Source organism: Pieris rapae, chromosome 4 (genome assembly GCF_905147795.1).
Source record: "Pieris rapae chromosome 4, ilPieRapa1.1, whole genome shotgun sequence".
Classification (NCBI taxonomy): Eukaryota; Metazoa; Arthropoda; class Insecta; order Lepidoptera; family Pieridae; genus Pieris; species Pieris rapae.
This window is the reverse complement of record NC_059512.1, coordinates 11009986-11032434: the sequence shown is the minus strand read 5'-3', so window position 1 is coordinate 11032434 and position 22449 is coordinate 11009986. Positions and strand designations below refer to the sequence as shown.

Sequence of the window (22449 nt, the reverse complement as noted above, 5' to 3'; positions counted from 1 at the left end):
AAGATTAAATATTATGTGTTAATATCTTAATAAACTTTTTTTTATAAATTAATTACGGTATTAATTATTTATTAATGACAAACAAAATTTATTAAATTATTTGTATGTATAAATATATTGCGGCTGTGGACCGACATGTGCTTTATAATAATTGTATCGTATCTACCCTTGCCCCATTATTCGGCGGAACACAGTGACATGAGGAAACCACAGAGAAAACTCACGCCAGTACAATCCGTGATAGGCAAATTTTCATTAATCACTATAATTCTGCATTGTAGTGATCAATGAGCCTTTAACTTATACCTAACAACAATGATGTTCATGCAGGCCAATCGTATTCTTAAGAAGATCACCCATCAAAGTAACCAGCTAAACCACCAACTAAAAGCTGCATAGATTGGGTGATCAACCGAATCATACGCCAGCTGCATAGCTATCACTGCCGCCCTTATATTAAATAATCTTATTACAATTACAATAATAAACATTATAATTTTTTTAAAAATACAGAAGGTAGCTTGAAAATGAACCGAAATTTAGAGCTAAATGTACGTCAATGTAGATCAATAATATTATTTTCTGGACATTTTCTAACTTTCTTCTTTATTTTTTAATCTTTTTTATTCCTTTATTTTTTCAATCTTCTCCTTTTTTCCCTTGTTCCTTCGTTCTTCTCCTTGTCCACTTTTTCACCTTCTCTTCCTTCTATGAATTCTTCGTCTTCTATCTCAGTTGATTCCGTCGCGATGTTTTTTTCATCTGATGGGGTTGTATTAAAATTAAATTTATTTGTTATGTTTTATATAAGTATCTCAATCAACAAATAGAAAATTACTTTTTAATTTCCACTCCTGCTGTTGTTAAGCCTGTTTAACCAAACGCATCATTCATTCTTGTTCTTTTCTCTCAAAGTAAGTTCGTATTTCTTGAAAGTATAATAAAGCGTTGTAAATTCCGTCAATTAACGATTTCTAGATAAATTTAAATAATTTTTATTACATTCATAATTAACTCTTAAACTTTATCATCACTTTATTTTATTTTTATGCACATTCACCTCTCTAATCTCTGCAAAGGAAAATTCACCTAGATTATCGTATTCTTCAAAGCAACCGCAAAAGCTTCATGGAATCTTCTGTCACTTAAAGCGATTCGGACTGTTATGAAACATCCAATATAAGACTTTCTTGATTCTTTTGATAGTTAATGCCGAATTATTAATAAAAATTTGTAATTTACAATTTAATTATATAGTATTGTCTTTTATTTACATAACTTTTACACATTTAAAGAAAAACACTTTTTTAACGGATTATAGATATGTATTATTATATTTAAACTTATAATTATTTGTACATAATTTTAAATTTAAACCGACGTTTCGCGTGCTTTACAGCGTGCGTGGTCACGGTGACTGCAGACAAAGGTGTTAAATGTCAAAAAGTATTACAGCTGCAGAAAATGTTGTGTTATCTGTATTTATTTCCCCGGAGTTGGTATCGACTAAAAGATGTAGGGTTTTTGCAGAAATTGCTCACGGTGTCCTCCATTTTCGCGGGTTGTTTATTTTGAGATTTTAATTTGGATATTATTGGATCCCAGCTAAATTTGGAGTTACAGACTCCAAATTTAGCTAGAGTCGTCGGGGCTACGGCTTAAAAAATAAAAATTTTCATTGTTAAACCATCCCCGCAACCCCCTGTGGGTGGAGCTACCGTAAAATTCGTTCATAGACTATTTCTACATCTCTTACAGAAGATTCCTACCAAATTTGGAATAAGGAGCTATAGTTTAAAAACGGGAATTGTTCATTGTTAACGCCCCGCAATCCCCTTTGGGGAATGAATTTCTTAAAATCCGTTTTTAGTTGACCTCTACATAACGAAAGTAATATTCCTACCAAGTTTCACATTTCTAAGTCCTATAGTTCCCGAGATTTTGTGATGAGTAATTGACTATTGAAATTGGAATACTTCGATTATCATCGAAATTTTCAACGTTTTAGCAGACTTTTTTAAAATTTTCTTACATATAAACATTCTCCTGACAATTCTGAAGACAATAAAAAAAATTTAACCCAATCGGTCCAGCCGTTCTCAAGTGATACTCGATCATAGATACGGCATTTTATTTTTATCAAAAAATGAGAGTGGGTGTGCAGGGGTGCGTGGGAGTTGGTGGGTGGATGCGTGGAAGTTTGTAAGTAGATTCTTAGCTGAATGTAAAAGAACATTATCCGTTTAGTAAACTCCGTTGCCATGTAAACAAAAGAATCAAGAGAAAACGCTTGCAATTAGCGGGATAAATGTTCATAAAAGTAAAACAGCAATAAAAAAATGAAGGAACGTTAGAATTCATAAAAATAAATTTCGCATCGAATGGTGGTAGTTTCATGTCGATACGATCAGTGATTTAAGCGTGATTGAGCCTCAAACGAAGACCATTTTCATTATATATATATAGAAGAAGATTAGATACTACAAATTCAATCAATTTTTATTCAAAAGTATTTTAATTTTATATATCATTTCTTTCATTCAATTTTTTTTATATTATAAAATAAAATTTTATTTAGCAACTTCATATGCTAAATGTGTACTCACAAACGATAATAATAAATCAAAGTTTACATATATATATATATATGTTTATGAAAATTACAGTTAATTATGTTTAATAGTGAATATTTCATAGTCCCGAACGGTGAAGCTGTACTCCGGTGTTAGAGAGGCTGGGGACAACGAATCGCCGTAAGAGTGGAGGTTGCTGTAGCTCTCTGAATTTGAATTGCAATTATTAGAGATCAGTAAGTCTGCTCCGGCGCCAAAAATTGGACCGCATCTGTCGACATACATGAAAGTAAGATTTTTAGACTTAAAGCTAAACATCTCATATGCCATTGAAAGGATAATGATACATACTCAGGATGGTAGCATAGTGCAAACGCCTTCTTGGTAAGCGTATACAGCGCGGGTGGGTCGGTGAGAGCGAAGAGGAGCCCCCTCTCCGCGGGGATGTATCCTCCCGCACCGCCCCCTGCCCCACTCGCCCACCCTGTCTCGCACCAGCCACCTATTACCGGCCCTCGAGACAACTGAAACATTCTCTCTGCTGTAGATAATGGTATATAGTAAATTTTATTATTTATGCCTGGCCTACCAACTGCCAGCTGATATTTAAATTTATCAAAACTTAGCGAAGCAAGTACTGAGCCCTGGTTTTACTGCAATGGACAGAAAGAAAACAATTAGATAGAATTAAATTTACCAAAATAAAGCACGTGTAAGACTGAAATATTGACGGTGCTTCAAAAGAATTGCCTATAAATAAAAACTATTAATTAATTTTAAGTACTTGTACGAGTAATAAGACAGGTGATATTCCATCACAATGTGTATGAAAAGCTTGGGCAGAAAAACCATGTGTTGAAGCCCTGAAGACCAGCCTCCAACACTGCTTTGGTGTTCCACACCTGTAATCAATTTATTATAAGTCATTAGCTAGGTATTATAACAAACATACAAATACAACCTAAGAAAACCAGTTTGCGTGATTATTCATTTTAATGGTATGGTTTGAATACTTAATTAATGCTATCTTCCGTCAAAATAATTTGTATTTTTATAGAATGTTACAAGGATGTCTTTCCTTTTGAGTAAGATATATTTGAGAAGTATTGATAACATTTCTGTTCTGTTTGAGCATCTGCAGTCAATAATCAGAAAAAAATGACCGACCCCAACATCAATAAAGAATTGAAAAATCATTGTTAGTAGTAATAATACTGTAAATAATAATGCTTTTGTTTAATATACTTATAGCTATAAAGTACAAGGTTTACAATTACCAACTATTAATCACTGTTTGGAAACCACTTTTGTCTTGTTGTAGGATTACAGAACCAGCAAACATATTTACAGCAAGCCTGAAAATTTAAAATTATATGTACAGTTGATGATTTGACTTTGTTTGTTTGAATGACAAAGTATTTGTTTGAACAGTTTGTCTATATATCTATAATTAAGTGAAAACAAAACTTTTCGCTAATATTTAAATTCAACAAACGTGCTAACTTCTAGAAGTGTCTAGAGTTGACCAACTGTTATCTAGTTTTTTAAACTTATTTTCTCGGTTTTCGTTAAGTGAATCCGCTGGCCATGGACGCTCACAAGTGCGATGACGATATTTTAAGATTCGATACGCTTTGGTATAACATAATAGCAGCTTATGATAGTAAAAGTTGAACAAACAATATTCACTTTTATCGTCAATTGTGATGTATGTAAGTAGAGATATGCTGTACCTGGGTTGAGTGCGTTTGTCTTGATCTGCACGTGCTGCGTGGAGTGCCGCACGTCTGTAACGCTCTAAGGAGAGTTCCATTGGCACCGCACCAGTTGGCTCTACTTCTTCCGCAAATACTGCACTATCTAAAATAATTCAGTAATAGAACTACATACCTGCATATGCCATGTTTTATTTTTAACAATACTTACAATAATACATGTTTAAGGTGTCTTTATAGAGAGAGAAGAGAATCAAAACTTGTGAATCATTGTAATAAAGTGAATCAGCATTATATTGAAACAAGCCTAACCAATAAGCAGGAGCCGTATGTGGTGCATTAGTGGTGCAAGATGGTGACACACTCTTGCTCGTTCTTCTTCTGTCCAATGTGCTGTTGGTTGTGTCACTCCAGCACGTTGTTTGGCCCAAGCTAGACCACAACGCCAAACTTCTTCTTCCTCTAAACACAACTGACACAGGATTTGGTGTAAACTTCATAATTTTTAATAATAAATAATAAAAAGGAAATATTGTTATAGAACATTATCTAAACAAGAATTTTAATCTACAAAAGCAATTTTAAGCATGTTGATTAGAACAAGTTTTAACAATCAAGTTAGATAAAAATTATTTAACTTTTTATCCTATTACTACAAATGTGAGGCAATGACATTTATATATATATTTGCTTTTGGTCTTTGTAATAATCATAATATATTACTTACAAAATCTGATGAGATGAGTTTTACAAGTGCATCTTTTGGCAGGTTGAGAAATGCATTTGTCTTGACACACTCCACTGCATTATCACCAATAAATGCTATGCACCTCTCCATAAATGATGATGCACTCTTACCACCTTGTCCAAAATATTACAATTTTAATAACAAAACAATTTACCAGAGCTATTACGCAAAGTAGCACAGTAAATCTTAATGTAATAATATAAACTACTAACCATTAAAACTGGGATTTTATTATATTGTAGTTTTTGAAAAGAAAATAAAAGCCGATTTGGTTAAGGTACTTATATTTAATTATAAAATAACACAAGTTCTGAGAGTAAGTTCACCATAACTGTATTACTTCAATTTATTTAGACCTAGGAATGTCCATCACTTATAACCTAAGTTCATCCAGACGGCGTTGGATTCACATTCTGTATCAAAGTTATATTATCTCCCTTCATCATAATACGTCCAATTTGTTTTCGATTCTTAGTTTTCATGTGAACTTCTTCGGCTTCGTCAAGTACAATGTTCATGTATTCATCAAAACCAACAATGTGACCCTCCACTCTCAGGTTTACGTTTTCGTACAGCCAAATTTGTACACGACTCCTGTTTTGTAGATATCTGAAGATAAGGTTGATGGGCTGCACCATCACTTTTTGAACTTTTGGTGGGCCTTTGTACGCCATTTCGTTAATTTATTTATTACTTATTTACTTGAATTCAGAAGAAAGCTGTAATTTACGCTACCCGGCGTCTATTTTGTGAATTTCGTCTATAGACTATAGGTAATGTCTATTATCCACAGACTATGCATGATTAATTATTGTCATTGGTATTCAAAATGGCGTAGGTTTAACGTCGTAGACGGACTATGGTATAGACCAGGCATCAGCGTACAGCGTGTGAGATAGCGAATATAATAATCCAACTATTTACAAAGGACACGAAGTGTGGCACCTACCTGGCGTTGGTAACATGATTCGCAATTTAGTCGGTTTGCACTGAAAAATATGTTTGGAACCACCAAGCCGACCAAGGGCTCGGTGGTAAACAAATAATACCCGATACGCAAATAGAGACAGAAAAACTGATACTCTGTTTCGCTTGCACTAAAGTATTTCACGTTAATGTCTTCTCTCTTTAGTTATTGATGCAACATGTAATATATATATTATAAAATAAATATATATATTACATGTTGCATGTAAAATATATATTTATTTTAATTACAATTAATTATCAAACTTATAATGCTCGCCGAAAAAGGAAAACGATTTAATGATATATTATTAAAAATCGTTTATTATTTAATAATAATAATTACTTTTTATTTTATGTTTTTATTACTTGACGACTACTGTCGGCATATTTTATAAAATTAATAATACCTGAACTAATATTTTACCGAAACTCGAGTTAATGTTGAAGTATAACTATAATATAACAATTTTACTGAGCAAAGTAACGGCAGCAAGAACAATCTGCATTTTTGCCAAAATCGTTTTTTTGCAAATTCAACACAGAATTTTGGTTTTACATTGTGATTTTTTCTTCTCGAAAATTTCGGTATTTTACTCCAATTTTTCAACGTATAAAAATACATTTACACTGTTTTTAAAAAAAAAGGAATGCAAATGGACATTATATACAGTCGGCCTTGTGTGCTTCGGGCAATTCGTGCGCGTCACCTGTTAAAAACTCTTATATTTTATAGTTTAAGTTACTTGACCGTTTTGTTACAGGCGCCCGGCGTTTTTAATAATTTTGAGACGTTCAAAGAATAAAAAGTGTGCGATGGCCGGGAATCGAACCCGGATCAACTGCTTGGAAGGCAACTATGCTGACCATTACACCACCATCGCACTTAACAAAGTTATTAAAATTGATGTTCAATTGAGCCAAACCTGGTCGATCTTGAATTTCCAAAGCAGCTGCAAGTAAAGTGCAAGCACTTTCAACACTAAGAGTAGACGTGACGTGGTCTTCACAAGCCGCTCGCAAGTCCTCTACTCCGAGGTCCGCGGCTAACGTCATCATTTCAAATACTCTCGAATCTTGTAATAACAGCTTCACGGAAAATATTATATTTCGTTATCGTTATGGTAAAAATCTTAAACTTAAAAAATAAATAAATTGTAAGTTGTACGTGTTTCATTTTTAAATGGCGCTATTAGGCGACAGGTGGCGCTTAACATTCAGTACAAAATAAGCATGAAATTTAAAATACAATTGTGTTACTTCTGTGTGAAGAATCTGATAAAAATATTAGCACCTTTCCCGTATAGACGTACTGAATAAATAACCGAAATGTTTCCGGTTGAACGTGCGACATCCGCACGGGCGTGGGCTGCGCTCCTACAGATGGCGTCACTGTGCACCCTGGGATGCGACACACCTCGCCGCGCTTTGTGTTCTGGAAACTTTTGCATCTGCACAAAACAAAACAAGAGTTAATGAAAACAGAGTCGAGTACTTTTAATTATTGCTTTACTTTAATAGAAGTTGCAAACATGGCAGGACTAAGCCATTGTTATCGCTTCAGCATTATGTTAGCTAGGAATTCTGAAAGTAGAAAATATCGGAGCGAATGTTGAGTTTTATGCTGTCGCTATGTAGCAACCGGTGTATTTAACTTGACAAATTATTTATTCTTAACGATTAATCAGAATATCGGAGAATATAATCTTAATTTATTCAATATAAAAACTTTGTACCTGTATCGTGCTTTAATAATAATATACTCAAAACTGAGATGCACCATCAGACCGCTTAAGAAGTTTTACAGCAATTTTAATAATGTTAAAAACCGATAAACTTTTCGCTAAGCGGACCCTGAATGCTTCTACAAAGACTTATTACCTATTTATAAGAGTTTCCAGTTAAGCAAAGGATGCTCTGTCGTCTAGGTAACGAGTGGTTTAATCGATGAGGCATTTTATTTACTCGCTATTTGTGTCTCGACAGTGCTTTACGAGTATTGTTGTACAAAATGTAGCTGAGATAGGCGTCCAGATTATTACATAACACGATAAACATCAGGGATTACTGGTGTTGATCACCAGATTCATGTCGTTAATCACATGGCGCGTAATTAATTAGCGGTTCGTCGTCTCCGATGACGCCCAAATATGCGACATTGTCCATTAATCTTCCTCACGTACGAACGGAACTTTAGCGACGATAAAGTAAAATGTATCGATCGAAATCGATAAACATTGAATTAGATCAATGGTCTGCAGCCCTAAATTCTCAAAACTTTCACCAAGTCTAGCAGGGCATTAGAAACTTCAAATTACTATATCTACCTAGTCTTAAGAAGCGATATATTGGTATAATTATTTCGTTGGCTTGGCCTAAAAAGACTTTCATTGTTTGTATTATTTGATTAACTTGGCATGAATTCACTAAATTTTTAATAAAACTTAATTTCGAACTTCATTATCGTATCTTGTTTTCTCATTATTGGAAATTATCGGAAATAAGAAAGAATTACACACAAACCATGTGGTTTCCTTAGAATATATACATTCCTTATGTATATGCTATTGTAGAAAAATGTATATATTTATTATTTTGTTAACGTACCTACTGTAACCATGATTGTCTATTCTTTATTACTTATTATTTTACTTTAGCAGGCATCAGTTTCACATAAACAATAACAATTCCTCAAAAGAATAATGACAATTATATATGCTGATACGTTAATAAATAGTTGTAACACATAATGTATGAAGTTTTGTAAGTTTTTGTGAGAAAATAAATAAATGTTAATATTATTAATTGACTAAAGGTTAATGTTTTAGCAATTCTTATAATAATAAGTTATAAAAATAATAATTTTAATCACTTAAATAAATACCTTTTGCAAATGCTGAAAAACAGCATCCGAAAATATTCCCTAAAAAGGAAATATTGAAAGAACATCTAAATATAATAGAATTTGCCTTCTATTATATACGGACCGAAAAAACAAAAAAAATCATTGCAGCAGCGAAAAAAATTGCAGCCAAAATAAAATGATTTAAAACTATTCCATAACTTTTAGCACTATTATGAGTATTAAAATATATACCGCTTTATATTATATAGTACTAAACGTTTAACCTATACCTAATATGTTAGACACACAGGATACGTAGAAGTTTACCGAATGTTATGTTCGGGTTATCTTAGTTAAGGAAACTCGTTTAATTAAAACAATCATTCACATAACAAACCAAAAGTTTTAAAAGTGAAACCTTCTAGTGAAAAACTACAACTATCACTTGAAAAAATTATTTTACTGTAATAAATTTTAATATGTATATGGACGAATCTATATTTTTACGATTTTTATGACTATGTTCATATAACTCTATCTATGTTCATTAACGTTGTTTTTGTTGAACATGACATGTATGTTCAATATATATGTTTTGTGCAAAGTTTAAATGCGACACTTTGTTCCTATAATGAATCTGTCAGCGTGCGTTAAATCTCTGGGAAGGAAATGTCAAACTGACAAACTTTGCTCGACAACACACAAATGATGTGGCTTCGCGTATTGTTTTTGGAGCTGAATATTTAATGTTTAATAATTTACAAATCCTGCCATAGTTGCCCGTATAGCCCACCATACACAGTAAACCTTACGCCGCAATTGTTGTCATAACTATAAAATTCCAGTAAATAAAATATTTTTTTCCATAATTTTTTTTAAAGTTGTCACTTCATCATAATCAGGTTACAGGTATCATTGATATGAGAAGGAAATTCTAGGTGAAGCATAATTTGTACTATTATTTATAATCCCCCTATAAATAGTTCTTAGCACAAGTGTCGGTAAGAAGATAATCAGTCAAGGATGCTCAAAGACAATTTGTATCGGCGCCATGATTGATCGCGTAATGTCCGCCACGTTTGGAAATGTCGCAGCTCGTAGCGGGCTAACGATTAATGCATCGCCGTAGTCTGTGGTATACAGTTTGGCGTAAGTAAACAGCCATTAATCAGAGCGCAGAGGCATCTTTCCCCTTTTGCACTCTTTAATGCGCAAAAACGCTAAAATTACAATAGTTTGCGTAGCTAACGACTACTTGAAAGATGACTAAAACTTTCACATCCTTTGTGAGCCGAATCTACAGACGTGGTGTCTCGTTTCACTGGAATTATTTCGCTAAATAGACTGATGACGCTAATTTAGTCGTCAGTGTTGCCAGCGCAAAGGCATCTATACTAGGAACATTCTAATTTCGCTCCATTCAAGTTGCCGTTGAAATTACAGCCCGCACTGTAATGAACATTCAGGTTCCTTCAGCTTTCAGTCGAATGATATTGAAGAGTATTCATGATCGACGTTATTTTTCATCTTCTCATTATACGCTGCTAATGTCGAGCCAATCAGAGTACTTATTTGTATAGAATTTCAATCAATTTTTACACGCGAGGACTAATGACTAAATTTAATTGTTTATGTTATGTTAAACACTATATTTTACAGCACAAATTTACATTACATATCGGTTTTTATTTTTTAGTTTTCATTAGTTATCGGTACATATAGCATTCCAGCAGAAACTAGTTAAATAAAATAAAAGCTAAAGCAGCTTTTATTTTAAATGCAATAAGTAGTACTTACTTACTAGCAATACTTTTTGATATAAATTAACAACAATAAAAAAAAATCGAAAAATAGTTCAAATAATTCAAGATATAATGCGGTTGTTTTGTGTAATATTTTAAAGCTAAAAGTAACATAATACGGAAATAGTAGACGAGATTGCGCTATTTGCTCGGAGCAAATAAAATGTTCAAGGCGGAGATTTTATTGAACGTGGCGAAAAGAACTTTCGCAGAATTGTGAATTTTCAAATTATTCTTTAATAGTTTTTTTGACGTTTATTTATTTACACACAATATTTTCTGACAGCATGAGCTAAGAATTTTATGCGTTGACGAGAACTGGTTTCTACTAAATTATCCGTCGGACGTCGACGTAGTCTAGTATCTATTATACCTAGTGATACAGCAAACTCAAAAGAGTTTTACTGGACCGTAGGGTTATATTTTAAGTCGAGACTTACTTAACTTAGTACTCCCGTTTGTCAACACTAGATTTATTTGATTTTACAGACAAGGTTTTTTTACGATTTCAACGATTTTACATTTTCAATGCGTCAGGGCGTGACTCTAGCTTAAGCTTAGCTTAGGTTAGGTATAAATTTACAGGCTAGTTCAGCTTTTCACTTGGTTACTCGTGACGGTGATGAACAAAGCAAGTTTTGATTTCACAAATCTGTGGTCACGATTGGAGTTTTATCAAAATCGGATTGTGAAAGAAAGCTTATTATTAAGCTTAAAAGATTGCTTATTACCTGTATACAGCAAGTATACAGGTAATAAGCAATCTATTAGCTGCTGCAATTGTGAACTATAGGTGGTTTAAAACAGTTTATAAACGAACGAACGATAGTCACTAATGTCAGGATCTGTTTTCTATGCTGTAAAGTAATAAATATATCAATGGTAGATATTATGTGTGAGACCGCTATATAAAGAGTCTTTTAAAGCAATACCTAAATACTCATGTCAGTTATGCTTATAATTTTTTTCTGATTCCCTATTAGAAGTTCTAGAAGAAATGTAATAAATTACAGAAAATTATAAGACAGCACTCGTAATACATCACGGCCAGTATCCGCGAGCTCAATATAAAGGTTTTCTTTACAAATACGAAGTGAGCGGGATAACTTTTTGCATAACTTGTCTAAGTTTCTGCACTTTTTCAACCGCCACATGTTACTGGACGGTATTCTCATGCAAATTTAATGCGAACGCCTCTTTTGATACGATTTCGGACCCTATTTTCCTTCAGAATATTTTATAACTGGTGGGTCGCGAAAAGGACACACTTTAGTACAAGTGTGACTTCATTACTTTTATATTAAGTTAATACTTTTAATTAATTGTACTAGTAATAGGAGCGAAAATTACATTTGACATAACATTTACGCCCTCTATGGAGTGATCTGTATAATATTAGTTATTTAAAAGAAATGTAGATGGCGTTAAATATGCGTCAGATGAAATGAGGTCGCTTGTGAGTTTTTCACAAAACAAAGCATTGAATAATTAATACGAAGATGAATACATAATTAATAAATGTACCTCTTACATAATTAGCAAAGTTGAGGTGCGCTTCATTAGGCAAATTATAAGTTTCGCCGTCAGAGAGTCGATTCATTTGCATTTGAAACACAACGCCGCCATTACCGTGCATTCAGTGGGGGGCGATAATATTTTGTTGTCGTTCACGTTTAGATATTTTGTTCAAATGTTAAAATAAAAACTTAGCAATGAAATATATTTCAGATAAATAAGAGTAGTTTTTTTATTATTATATTGATATTTCTAAAAAATAGTAATTTTGTAAAATTTATATATGTATTGAAAAATTACTGAAAATATAATGATGTATTTCAATTAAGATCATGACTCCCGTATGGTCTAGTGGCTAGGATACCTGGCTTTCACCCAGGAGGCTCGGGTTCGATTCCCGGTACGGGAAGTATTTTTTTACCTGGCTATCAATATTATTTTGTGTGCGAAGACCTTCTCTTCCGAAGTTCCCAATATAAATACAACATCTGCTGAATCTTGATCTTCAGATAGTCTCTGCAGATCACGCAGCAAGCCTGGCAGGCCAGCCCTCTCAACTGAAGCTGTGCAACAGGTCCCCGACACTCTGTTTGTCATTTTCACTAAACTAGATCGCTTTCACTTCACAGATTATTAGATCAAAAGTGCACCTTTCAGAACAATTCCCCTTTTTGCTCACTCGCTTAAAATAAACCGCGGTATATTTTATAGGCAAACTTGTTACCAAACAATAACATCAAGCGTCGTATCGTTACAAAAACACTTTTTATCACTCCCGCTTATTCAAACGGATGCCGTGCACTTCATTCATTACTAGAGACACACATTGATAGTGCTATGTAAATTATTCTAGGTATTTACTCAATTATTCACTACAAACTCAACTTGTCAACATAACCTTAATAGTAAGCTTTACACAAATAACTAACAAATTCCATCCAACTTCACACCGTAGATTTGTCTTGAGATTTCTAACCAACTTCGGTACACAATACGGGTGTTATTGCTGGATTTTGTGTTGGAGGTTTTGAGCCAGTTATAAAAGCTTAAAACAGGTTTACGCGTAATGAAATCAAAATATATTGCTATCTCTATCAAGCTCAAACGGTGGTGGTTTGTTATGTATAATTTGAAACAAACTTACACATGCCTCCGTGGCGCAATTGGCTAGCGCGTTCGGCTGTTAACCGAAAGGTTGGTGGTTCGAGCCCACCCGGGGGCGATTCTTCTATTTTATTATTATTTTTTGTAGAATAGTGGGCAAACGGGCCACCTAATGTTAAGTGATACCGCCGCCCATGGACATTCTCAATGCCAGGGGGCTCCCGAGTGGGTTGCCAGTCTTTTAAGAATTGGCACGCTCAATGGGTAGCTGCTTTCACATAGCGGTGGTAAGCGCCAAAAACTGCCATCAAAAATACTCCGTTGTGGAACGGTGGACGTAGAAGAAGCGATCCCACATCTCTACGCAACGCCAAAGGATCAAGCCGCTCGGAGAGGGATTGGTCGTCGACGATTATTATTATTAAAAGTAAAGTAAACAAATATTTTTTTACTTGCATGGCATATGGACCATGACTATAATGGCCATGGCTATGACTCGAAATTATATGAAGTTGCGAATCCAACATTGAATGAAATGTTGGATTTGACGTGGTCTCAGGAAGTGCGGAGTGGCAGTTCGGAAATGGCAGGCCTAGGAGAGGCTCGCACGTTTTCTGACCGGACCGAAGTGTGGTGACGGCATGTTGCGTTAATTTCGCAATACGCCGGATTTTGAGGCTTTGCTGCAGTCTGCACATTTGTGCGGAATATATTCTGTCGAGCATTGCATAGCATTTACGGCTCTAGCGTTCATCCTATACCTGTGATTATGGGAATCAAAGTGAATGCTGTCTTGATTATTCGGACCCTAACAGGAATGTCATGGCATTAAAACATTCAGACTTTAAAGAGAAATAATAAATGTGTTATAAAAACAATTCGCACACAAGGCGCAGCTACGGCGTAGTGTAAACAAAAGCGGAGTAATAATTCTTGATGAAACTGGCTCAAAGCTATTAGAACACCTTTGAATTGGCTAGTATGAAGTTAATGGGCAATTGGGGCCGCTCAATGAGCTGCACTTGCTACACCTGTAAGGCCTGACACACCCGACACGCTTTTCAAAAGGTTTATGTGTTGATTGGGAAAGTTTATATACATTATATTGTTCCTATATTTTCTATAAGAGGCCTTTATTTGAGCGATAACCATATATTTTTAGACTGTTAAGATAAGACTGATTTTCGTTAAAATGTATTATTTATTAATAAAAATAGGAATTGAGTATTAATAAAATTTCGTTTTCTCATTTCATGAATGAACACAAATATTATTCTGAACTAGTCGTTGCGTTGCATCGTGTGCCCCAGCCTTATTTTTATATGTAGTGGAGCAATCATAATTTAAATGTGTTTGTTTGCTCAGATGTATTGATGGGCTGAAGCAGCGCTGATAGTTATAAACGGCGATCTGGTTTTCGTGCACGTCACCATACCTTAGTTCTGCCGTGTGTCGGTATAATTCTCTCACTGTCGGAGCTCACCGATGACGCGCTAATGGCGTCCTGCGCCTTTTTAATTGCTTTCTGTTTAACTATTTATGGTTCAAGGTTAACGCTATCTCGTTAAGTAGATATACTGCTTCTAATTTAGCTAAATATGATCTTCAAATCCTTTTTTTAATGAAGAGATTTGTTATTTGGTCCTACTTAGCTACAGCAGTGGCCTGTAATGTGAAGTTTATGGGTTTGAGAAAACGTGGCTCGAGATAAGAATAATTTAAAAGGAAGTTAATTTAAGGCGAATTTGTATTTGATAATGTCCGTTATCGGAACACGTGTAAGTAAATAGCAGAGGTAACGCCACAGGAAATAATCCAGCTATTGAGTGGCGAGCCGGGGATTATCGCGAACAAACATACGCTCTATCGTATGCTTGACAGTGATTGATTCTCTGTTTGCTTAAATAAACGGATAAATTAATAGAATACGTGCTTTATGTAGTATCAGCTCCAGCCGCACCTGTGTACCCCGACAACTGTTCACTATCGTACTATTTGTAATAAGCTAATTACGCTTTTCGTGTGTATTTATCCGGTTGTGATATAAATCTAGATGCAGAAAATCCACAAAATAAGGTGATTAGAATCACAATACAATCAAATTAAAACTACAATGAGAGTTGACTGAGGGCCGGCGCGCTTCGTGATCGAGGCACAAAAGAATTAATTACGACACGATGACTGCTGATGCTCCAAGAGGGATCACAAATTAATATTATTAGCTTTTACCTCGACAACTAATTTCCAAAGCTGGCATATATAGTCTACTAATTATACAAATATCGTATAAGATGAAAAGGTGGGAAAAAGTCCGAATTCAGTGTCAATTGTAAAGTTACGGTGTGTCGCGCTCGTCTCGAGTTGGGCCCTTCCCTTTGAGTTTCAGATCAAAGAACGCGCTTCTATTAGCTCTGATTACGGTGCGCACTCGAGATGCTGCGCTCCACAGTCTACCGCAGGCGCAGAGGATCAAATGTTTGCAATTGGTAGGGCGCAACTCCTCCGTGGGTGACCGGCCTTTGCAAATTATTTCTTAGATTTATTTAAGTATGTTTGAGAGATATTTACTCAAAGCTGGCCTGTTGGTTGTATTCGACGTTATCGTGTGACGTCACTGTGGCGGGTGCGTGCGCTGTGGCCCTCTCCCGTCGGCATTGTCTGTCTAGGTATGCGCCGGTAGGTAGGCGGCCGCGGGTTAAGATGGCTCTAGAGCCGGTGCAACTTTAATTAGCCCGCTATTTACTGTCATATGAACTTTTACCAACCTCTATTGTGCTCTCTAGTGTTCTTACTTTGTCGCGTTTCTACATAAAATACCGTTTGAAATCATCTAGTGCCGATGACGTCATTGACCTGAGCCGCGGTTTAGTTGTTTTAATACCCAGTTATTTATTAATATATACAAGATTACTATTGCGCAGATTTAATTAAATGACAATGTTCATAACAAATATGTATTATTAATTATTATACGATAAGTAGTTTGATAATAATGGCAATTTTCGCTATAGTAAATACAGCGTCGGTGGTGTAATGGTCAGCATAGTTGCCTTCCAAGCAGTTGATCCGGGTTCGATTCCCGGCCGACGCACACTTTTTACGACTTTTTTTTAAATTTTTTTATTAAATTATTCGAATCAGGTTTTCAGTTCCCAAGAGGAATACTCCTCAAAATATTAAAAATATTAAGTCAATAAAATATTAGATTACTGTAACTACAATATTATATAATATACTATTATTACTCTATTATAACTTATTCCATTATAAAGCAACATTAAATGCCATTTTGAACACGGTGTCGATTTGTGGTATAGATAGCTAGAGCACGCCGTCACAGCAATTAGAGGCAAATTGTGCGGAATGTGCTGCGCTCTGCCGGAAGTTAGGTTTTCTGTCAATATTAGCAAATATCCCCTAAATCCTCACCCTCTCACAATAACGATCTTAACTATTCTTGGATAAGGGCGAGATTTCATATTCGACAATTACAAGTAGTCATTTCGGTCGCTCCATTCTAATACCCATAAACGCAAAATTTGACAATTTAGCAAAACAATATTTATAATTAGGGATGATTGATTCTATCAATTGCCAAGTAACAGTAATTCAATTCATTGTTGCACTATTTGGACAACTTTACGCTTAAAAGCTGTCATATCTCTGCATTAACTCGGAACGAAAAGAATTGACATGTGTGAGCGTACATACGATTTTGTAAGACGGATGATATCTGTAGAACATTCAGATGGCAAACAGAGATAGTGCAAATGAGCTGAAAGCATCTAGGTCGCGAGTTCACAGCGAGCTATTCCAACTGAGACCGACGAATGAATGACCAACAAGTCGTTTTGCCAACAAAGTCGACTGAAGCCCTGTGGAGTCAATTTCTAGAAGGCGCTGGCCACTTGTACTGCACATATAGAAAGATAAGTACCCAATCTGTCAACAATAATACGCAGGTAGCAGGTGCATTCCTTTAATATTTCCGATTGAGTTTCAATAGCCACAGTCTGAGTGCAATAAAAATATCGAGTTTTAACTTTAAATGAAATTTTCGAAATTATTTCACGAACGCACAGACTCTTTTTGACAATCGCGACCGGCTCAACTCGCCGATAATAAGAATCACATCCAATTAATAATGTTCATCCGATCGGGGACACTTCATCTGACAAAATAGATTTAATTGGTTTGCTTCAATCTTTGGCATTTGTCACGATTTAATCATATTTGTGTGGAATCTACTAAAACGAATGTAAATTTATTTTGATACTAATAAATTAAAAACCTTAAAGATCAATATAAACTTTTCGTTGAGAATAAGTATACTCTTGTTATATTATAGTGACTCCTTACTCCATTTTACCAAGTACATTGATACGAGGACACTTTTCAATTGATGTTTGCTTCTAGATAACCAAGTAGACTACAATACAATACTACATATCTATAGGCTCTCTATAAGAGATTTCCTTGTTTCTTATTCACGGAGCCTCACAAAGGCGAGTCCTCTAATAGTCTACTTGAAGATATTGTCGTTAGAATGGGAACAGTTTCAGGAGGCAGCGGCCCTCAGTCCTCACGTATCAGCGGCGGCTCTCGCAGAGGCACCGCCGAGCACAAGTGACTTTCATTAGACAACGAGGCCGAAACAAAAACGAGTGTACGCAACAATTCGCCCTAACTACTTGAAGCTGCGACCCGCCCGCCCGCCGCCGCCGCCCGCCCCGAGCGCGCTTAAAAGCCATTAAGCGGCCCTTTGATCTGCAGCGCGCGCGTTTTGATTGCGCTGCTTCGACTGCCCACTTAAAACTATTGCCCTGGTCTTTGAGCTTAGAGTTACATTTAAAAAAATATTTCCCTCACTTTTGATCAATTCTAAATATTTTTGCTGATAGTTCAATTTTGTAAAAGGATCCGGCCGCTGCGCTGTAATGGAGCTGTTTTCACTTGGACTTGTTTTTAGTGAATTGGCGAATTTATCAAAAAAACGCGCTTTATGCTATTGCATCATTGAGAGCGTTCTGTGATCGAATATTTTTATTTGAAATATTATGGTTTTGGTTGTGCTCCAACGAAATAAAACTGCAAGCACTCGATACTACAGATTGCAGAGCATGTGTGGCCGGAACATTTATTTTTTGTCTTAACTAAATATCGAACGAAAATAATAAAATATAAAACAATATATTTATTACTATGTTCCATCGTTACGCTTGAAATAGCTTGATCGATAACATTTAATTTAGGCATTTGCCTAAATCTGCAATAGCAGCAGGGAAGGACGATAACTTAGATGTCCAAAAAAATTCTTCAAGGCTTAAATCAAGTATCTTAATAAATCATCAGTAGCTTGCGATCGAATATAAAACGAATTGAAACGTGTCGCGGCTGCTTCATAGATTGACAAGTCAATCCGAGTACAAAACAATAGATACAGTTAGAAATATGATAAAGTAAGTGCTTAAAGTACAGTAGATATATAAGCCCAAGAGATACAGTCACTCAAACAAACTGATATTACAAGTTGCTTATTGAGTTGGAAAACTATTTTCGCAGCGAACGAGAATTCAAAGGGAATTCATGATATCGACATCTCACAATTTACTGACTCTTTTGATTTGGTTAAAAAATGTTGAAAGGCTTGTTCGTTCACGTTATGTTTCGACTGGCTCCAGTCGAATAGCTCTGTACACATTATATTCGCGTCTGGGGCATATTTATGTGCGAAGTGCCTCACTGGGTTTTTAATTTTGTCCAAGATCTCATCCTTACAACAACTAATATCTAATAATGCTAATAGCATAATGAATCAGTAAATAAATGCCTAAAACCATAACAGCATCTGTAATTCTATTGCAAAGCACACAATCCTTGTATAGGAATATTCGTGGGAACATCAAAAGCGCCGCGTATGATAACCTCGCGACTGCTCGTTGACGCGGAAATACTTCAAACATACTAAAAGAAGCTTTGTGAAGGAAAAAACGTTAAGAGCGACTCTCATTTGAGGGCCCTGCTTCTCTTAATACAGTTGCTGTTAACTATTGTTCACTGATGTTTACTGTAGCTAACATGTTCACTAATAACGTTTATTTCTTATTATTTTAAAATCATTCGATCTAAACCTGTGACCAATTATGAAGGCACATCGTATAACGTAGCCTTTCATGGGCACTTGCCGGGACACAGAAGGACATGAGATATATAAATAAAACTGTAAAGAGCGAAAATTTAATCAGATCTATGACTTCATAGCCTTGCCTCTCTATGTAACGAGGCTTATGCATGACGTGACCTGGATATTGGATTTGTAGATTACAAATTAAGCCATGCCTATAGGCCTAATTATTTCCCTTTCTAGCAGCTATCAACCCAAAAACCTCGATAGCTGGGCTCTTCGTTTCTATGCTAAAGAAAGAACGCTTTGACAACAACTTGACTATTGCTAAGGAATCGCGAATGACGTCATAAGAAGGCTCATATTTGAGTGGAGACTTCACGAATCGAAAGTTCAGCTGAGTGTATACCGGGCGTTTTAGCTTATTATATCAGCTATTATTAAGATATAATATACCATTACATTATACGATACAAAAGGCAATTCAGGGAGTCGGTTTTTTAATGATATGTTCAATATACGACAGCAAGTATTTATTTTATTATTTATTAAAGTTTGCCACATCATACGTAATCCTATATCTACAGTATAAAATAGAAACTATCTTTTCTAAATTTCTAAACTCTAAGTTTTGCTAAACATAAATTCTACTAATTAATAATTATTATTCTCATGTGTAGTAAAAGTACTTATGCTTATTTGTTAAATATATCCTATACTATATTAATTCTTTAACATAACAAATGCTAATATCGTAATATTAAAACTATGGCTGAGTGTGGTAAATTCTTAAAGAAGTATGTCGGCTAGTCCGCGATGGCAAAGGGAATGCTTTATCACTACGTTCCCTGCTAGATAACTCTTTATACAGTGAACTGCATCTACTTGTATTTGCTACGTGAAGCTTCAATTTGTCAAAAACTTTGGTCTTTCTATCATAAGCATAGATAAACCGTTCAAATGGTTATAGAACGTCTTACAATTGTCATCTCAAGCCACTTCGATAAAAAGGTCAATATGACAGAACTTAATATATTAATGTTTATATTTACGTTATTATTATTTACGTCCACTATTTAGAATTTTATAGTCAAGGTATCTTCAGCATCAATCTAACTTTTTGTTCCTTAACTAATAGAATTTCCCCAAATCCTTACGGTTAACAATATTGGGTGCCTTTTCTCCTGGTAAGGAGACATTATATCGAGGTATCTACTCAGGACTTATCATTTTAGTATGAATTGTGTATTGAGGGCCACCGAACCGTTCTTTGTGGTACATAATTTTTTGATTAAAATACTTTTTCAAAAAGTCAGTTACGAAGCAATGCATACTCTTATTATTAATTTCACTATAAAACCTATTTATCCGTAGTTATTTGTTTGGTATAAAACAAGAATATATAATCAAGATACAGATTACCTTATATAGAATAAATAAAGACATAATTAATATATTCATGAAATTTCAACCACTAAAATAGACCGTGTACATCAGAGGTATTTTGACGTGCGGAAAAGATGTAGAAATTCAAACAATGAATAACCACAAGACTGAAATTTTCAAGTCACACTCAAAAATCAAAAATTTTCAAGCAATTTTTATGCAATTGAAAACGTTTGAAAAGCAAAGTTTAAATTGTGAAAATACAATAAATTTCCGACGTCTTCTACATCGATTCTTTATATCCCGACGTTTCAGACGAAAATGCACCCCTAGTATTGCCTTCCCCAGGGATCTCCCGGTCTCTTTATCGAAACGTCATTGCGTGGCGCATTGTCTGAAAATATTTTGCAATTCATTTTGAGCTCTATTTTAGTTTTATAAAGTTTACATTGAACTGTTTTCAAATGTTATAAAGGAAATTGGCATTTACATGTAGAGTAGAAAAGCCAGTTTTCCGCGGCAGAATTTGAAAATGGAATTCGTGTGTACGCAGATACAAGGTTAACTTTTCATTCCCTATATTTCTAATCTGTGGCATTGAGCATTAGAGCTGCACAGTTAGGGTCCACAATCGCCCGAGATTCGATATCTCGAGTGTTTGTATGTTTGTCCGTGTGCTCGTTTGTTACACGGCGGTCGCATTCGTTCAAATGTACCGACACGCGAATGTTTTTGTTTCACTTTTACCTTATTTACTTACAAAATGTGACGTTTCATAGTGATAGTGGATGGATTAAGTACATTTAAAATCGCACATTTAACAGTGCAATTCAACAGTAGGGGTGCGACCAAAAGTACCTCTATACATATACACTAGATATATTTGTATGAAACTGGTAAGTTTGATTTAACGTATCATTAATATAAAATAACTATAAAAAACGTTAAGTGTTATATATAAATAAAATGAATATTATTTTATCTTTATTATTTTTATTTAGTTATCGATAGCAAAGAGGATTTCTCAGGAAACCACCTTCTTCGGCTTTACTATGTACTTTAGGCAAAGCATTCAGTAAGTTTTAAAATTCATAATAATTGCCTAAAAATAATATTGAATTTTCATAGGAGGCATACGGTGGCGTGGGTTATTGACCCCGTTGCCACGGCAACGGCCAACGTGTGCAGGCTTTCGGGTCCTGAAAAGGGGTCCACGTTTTGGGGTGCAAACATTTGTGCAATTTTGTACTTAAGTAGCTAACTTGTAATCGCTTCGTCGGTTGAGAGGCAATCTTTTGGTAAACAACGCCAATTATAGTGGAGGGCACTTGAAAGGTGAAAATAACACCTTCCAAATAATGCGAGTAGTTTATGGAATGAGTCTTTTGCATAATAGAACAAAAGGCATATTTAAGACATACTATTCTCTGCCCCGATATAATTGGGCCCATCCAATTGATATTCTGAGCTTTTTACTATTGCTTAAGTACTGACTATACGACATCTTGTCGCATGAGTCCAACTATAACCGATTTCTCGTGTAAAACACATCACATAACGTAATTTGCAATGTTTCATTGTTTTTCGTTAGCCCATACAATTCGCTGAGCGTAGACGCGTATACAAGGTGTTACAATTATTTACACAAACAATACAGAGTGAAATGACGCA

At 35.0% G+C, this 22449-nt stretch overlaps 2 protein-coding genes and 4 non-coding genes across 6 annotated transcripts; 3 read left to right on the top strand and 3 right to left on the bottom strand.

Moving 5' to 3' along the window:
- Positions 1-2549: 2549 nt before the first annotated feature.
- On the bottom strand, positions 2550-13168 carry LOC110995404 (BTB/POZ domain-containing protein 19). The gene is made up of 10 exons (XM_022262565.2): positions 12586-13168; positions 7297-7453; positions 6929-7091; positions 5016-5149; positions 4601-4760; positions 4307-4433; positions 3851-3928; positions 3358-3475; positions 2925-3097; positions 2550-2844 (listed from the first exon to the last, which is right to left on the bottom strand). Exons 1-10 carry the CDS (start codon positions 12759-12761, stop codon positions 2667-2669), a joined length of 1464 nt encoding a protein of 487 aa, XP_022118257.2. The 5' UTR covers positions 12762-13168; the 3' UTR covers positions 2550-2666.
- Positions 5304-5819, bottom strand: LOC110995405 (probable small nuclear ribonucleoprotein E). Its single transcript, XM_022262567.2, has one exon. It carries the CDS (start codon positions 5708-5710, stop codon positions 5423-5425), a length of 288 nt encoding a protein of 95 aa, XP_022118259.1. The 5' UTR covers positions 5711-5819; the 3' UTR covers positions 5304-5422.
- Trnag-ucc lies at positions 6815-6886 on the bottom strand. Its single transcript has one exon. It is a non-coding gene; the product is annotated as a tRNA-Gly (tRNA).
- Positions 12502-12573, top strand: Trnae-uuc. Its single transcript has one exon. It is a non-coding gene; the product is annotated as a tRNA-Glu (tRNA).
- Positions 13169-13312: 144 nt separating the features above from the next.
- On the top strand, positions 13313-13386 carry Trnan-guu. Its single transcript has one exon. It is a non-coding gene; the product is annotated as a tRNA-Asn (tRNA).
- Positions 13387-16287: 2901 nt separating this feature from the next.
- On the top strand, positions 16288-16359 carry Trnag-ucc. Its single transcript has one exon. It is a non-coding gene; the product is annotated as a tRNA-Gly (tRNA).
- Positions 16360-22449: the final 6090 nt, after the last annotated feature.

What these genes read in the sequence shown, in the direction of transcription:
- LOC110995405 (XM_022262567.2), bottom strand. Translation starts at nt 5,710, where the DNA reads ATGGCGTACAAAGGCCCACCAAAAGTTCAAAAAGTGATGGTGCAGCCC.
- LOC110995404 (XM_022262565.2), bottom strand. Translation starts at nt 12,761, where the DNA reads ATGACAAACAGAGTGTCGGGGACCTGTTGCACAGCTTCAGTTGAGAGG. An exon ending in GGAAATTCAAGATCGACCAG is followed by an intron (nt 5,150 to 6,928) that starts GTTTGGCTCAAT and finishes ATTTTGGACAAG; the next exon opens with GTGGTAAGAGTGCATCATCA. An exon ending in AACTCATCTCATCAGATTTT is followed by an intron (nt 4,761 to 5,015) that starts GTAAGTAATATA and finishes ATCCTGTGTCAG; the next exon opens with TTGTGTTTAGAGGAAGAAGA.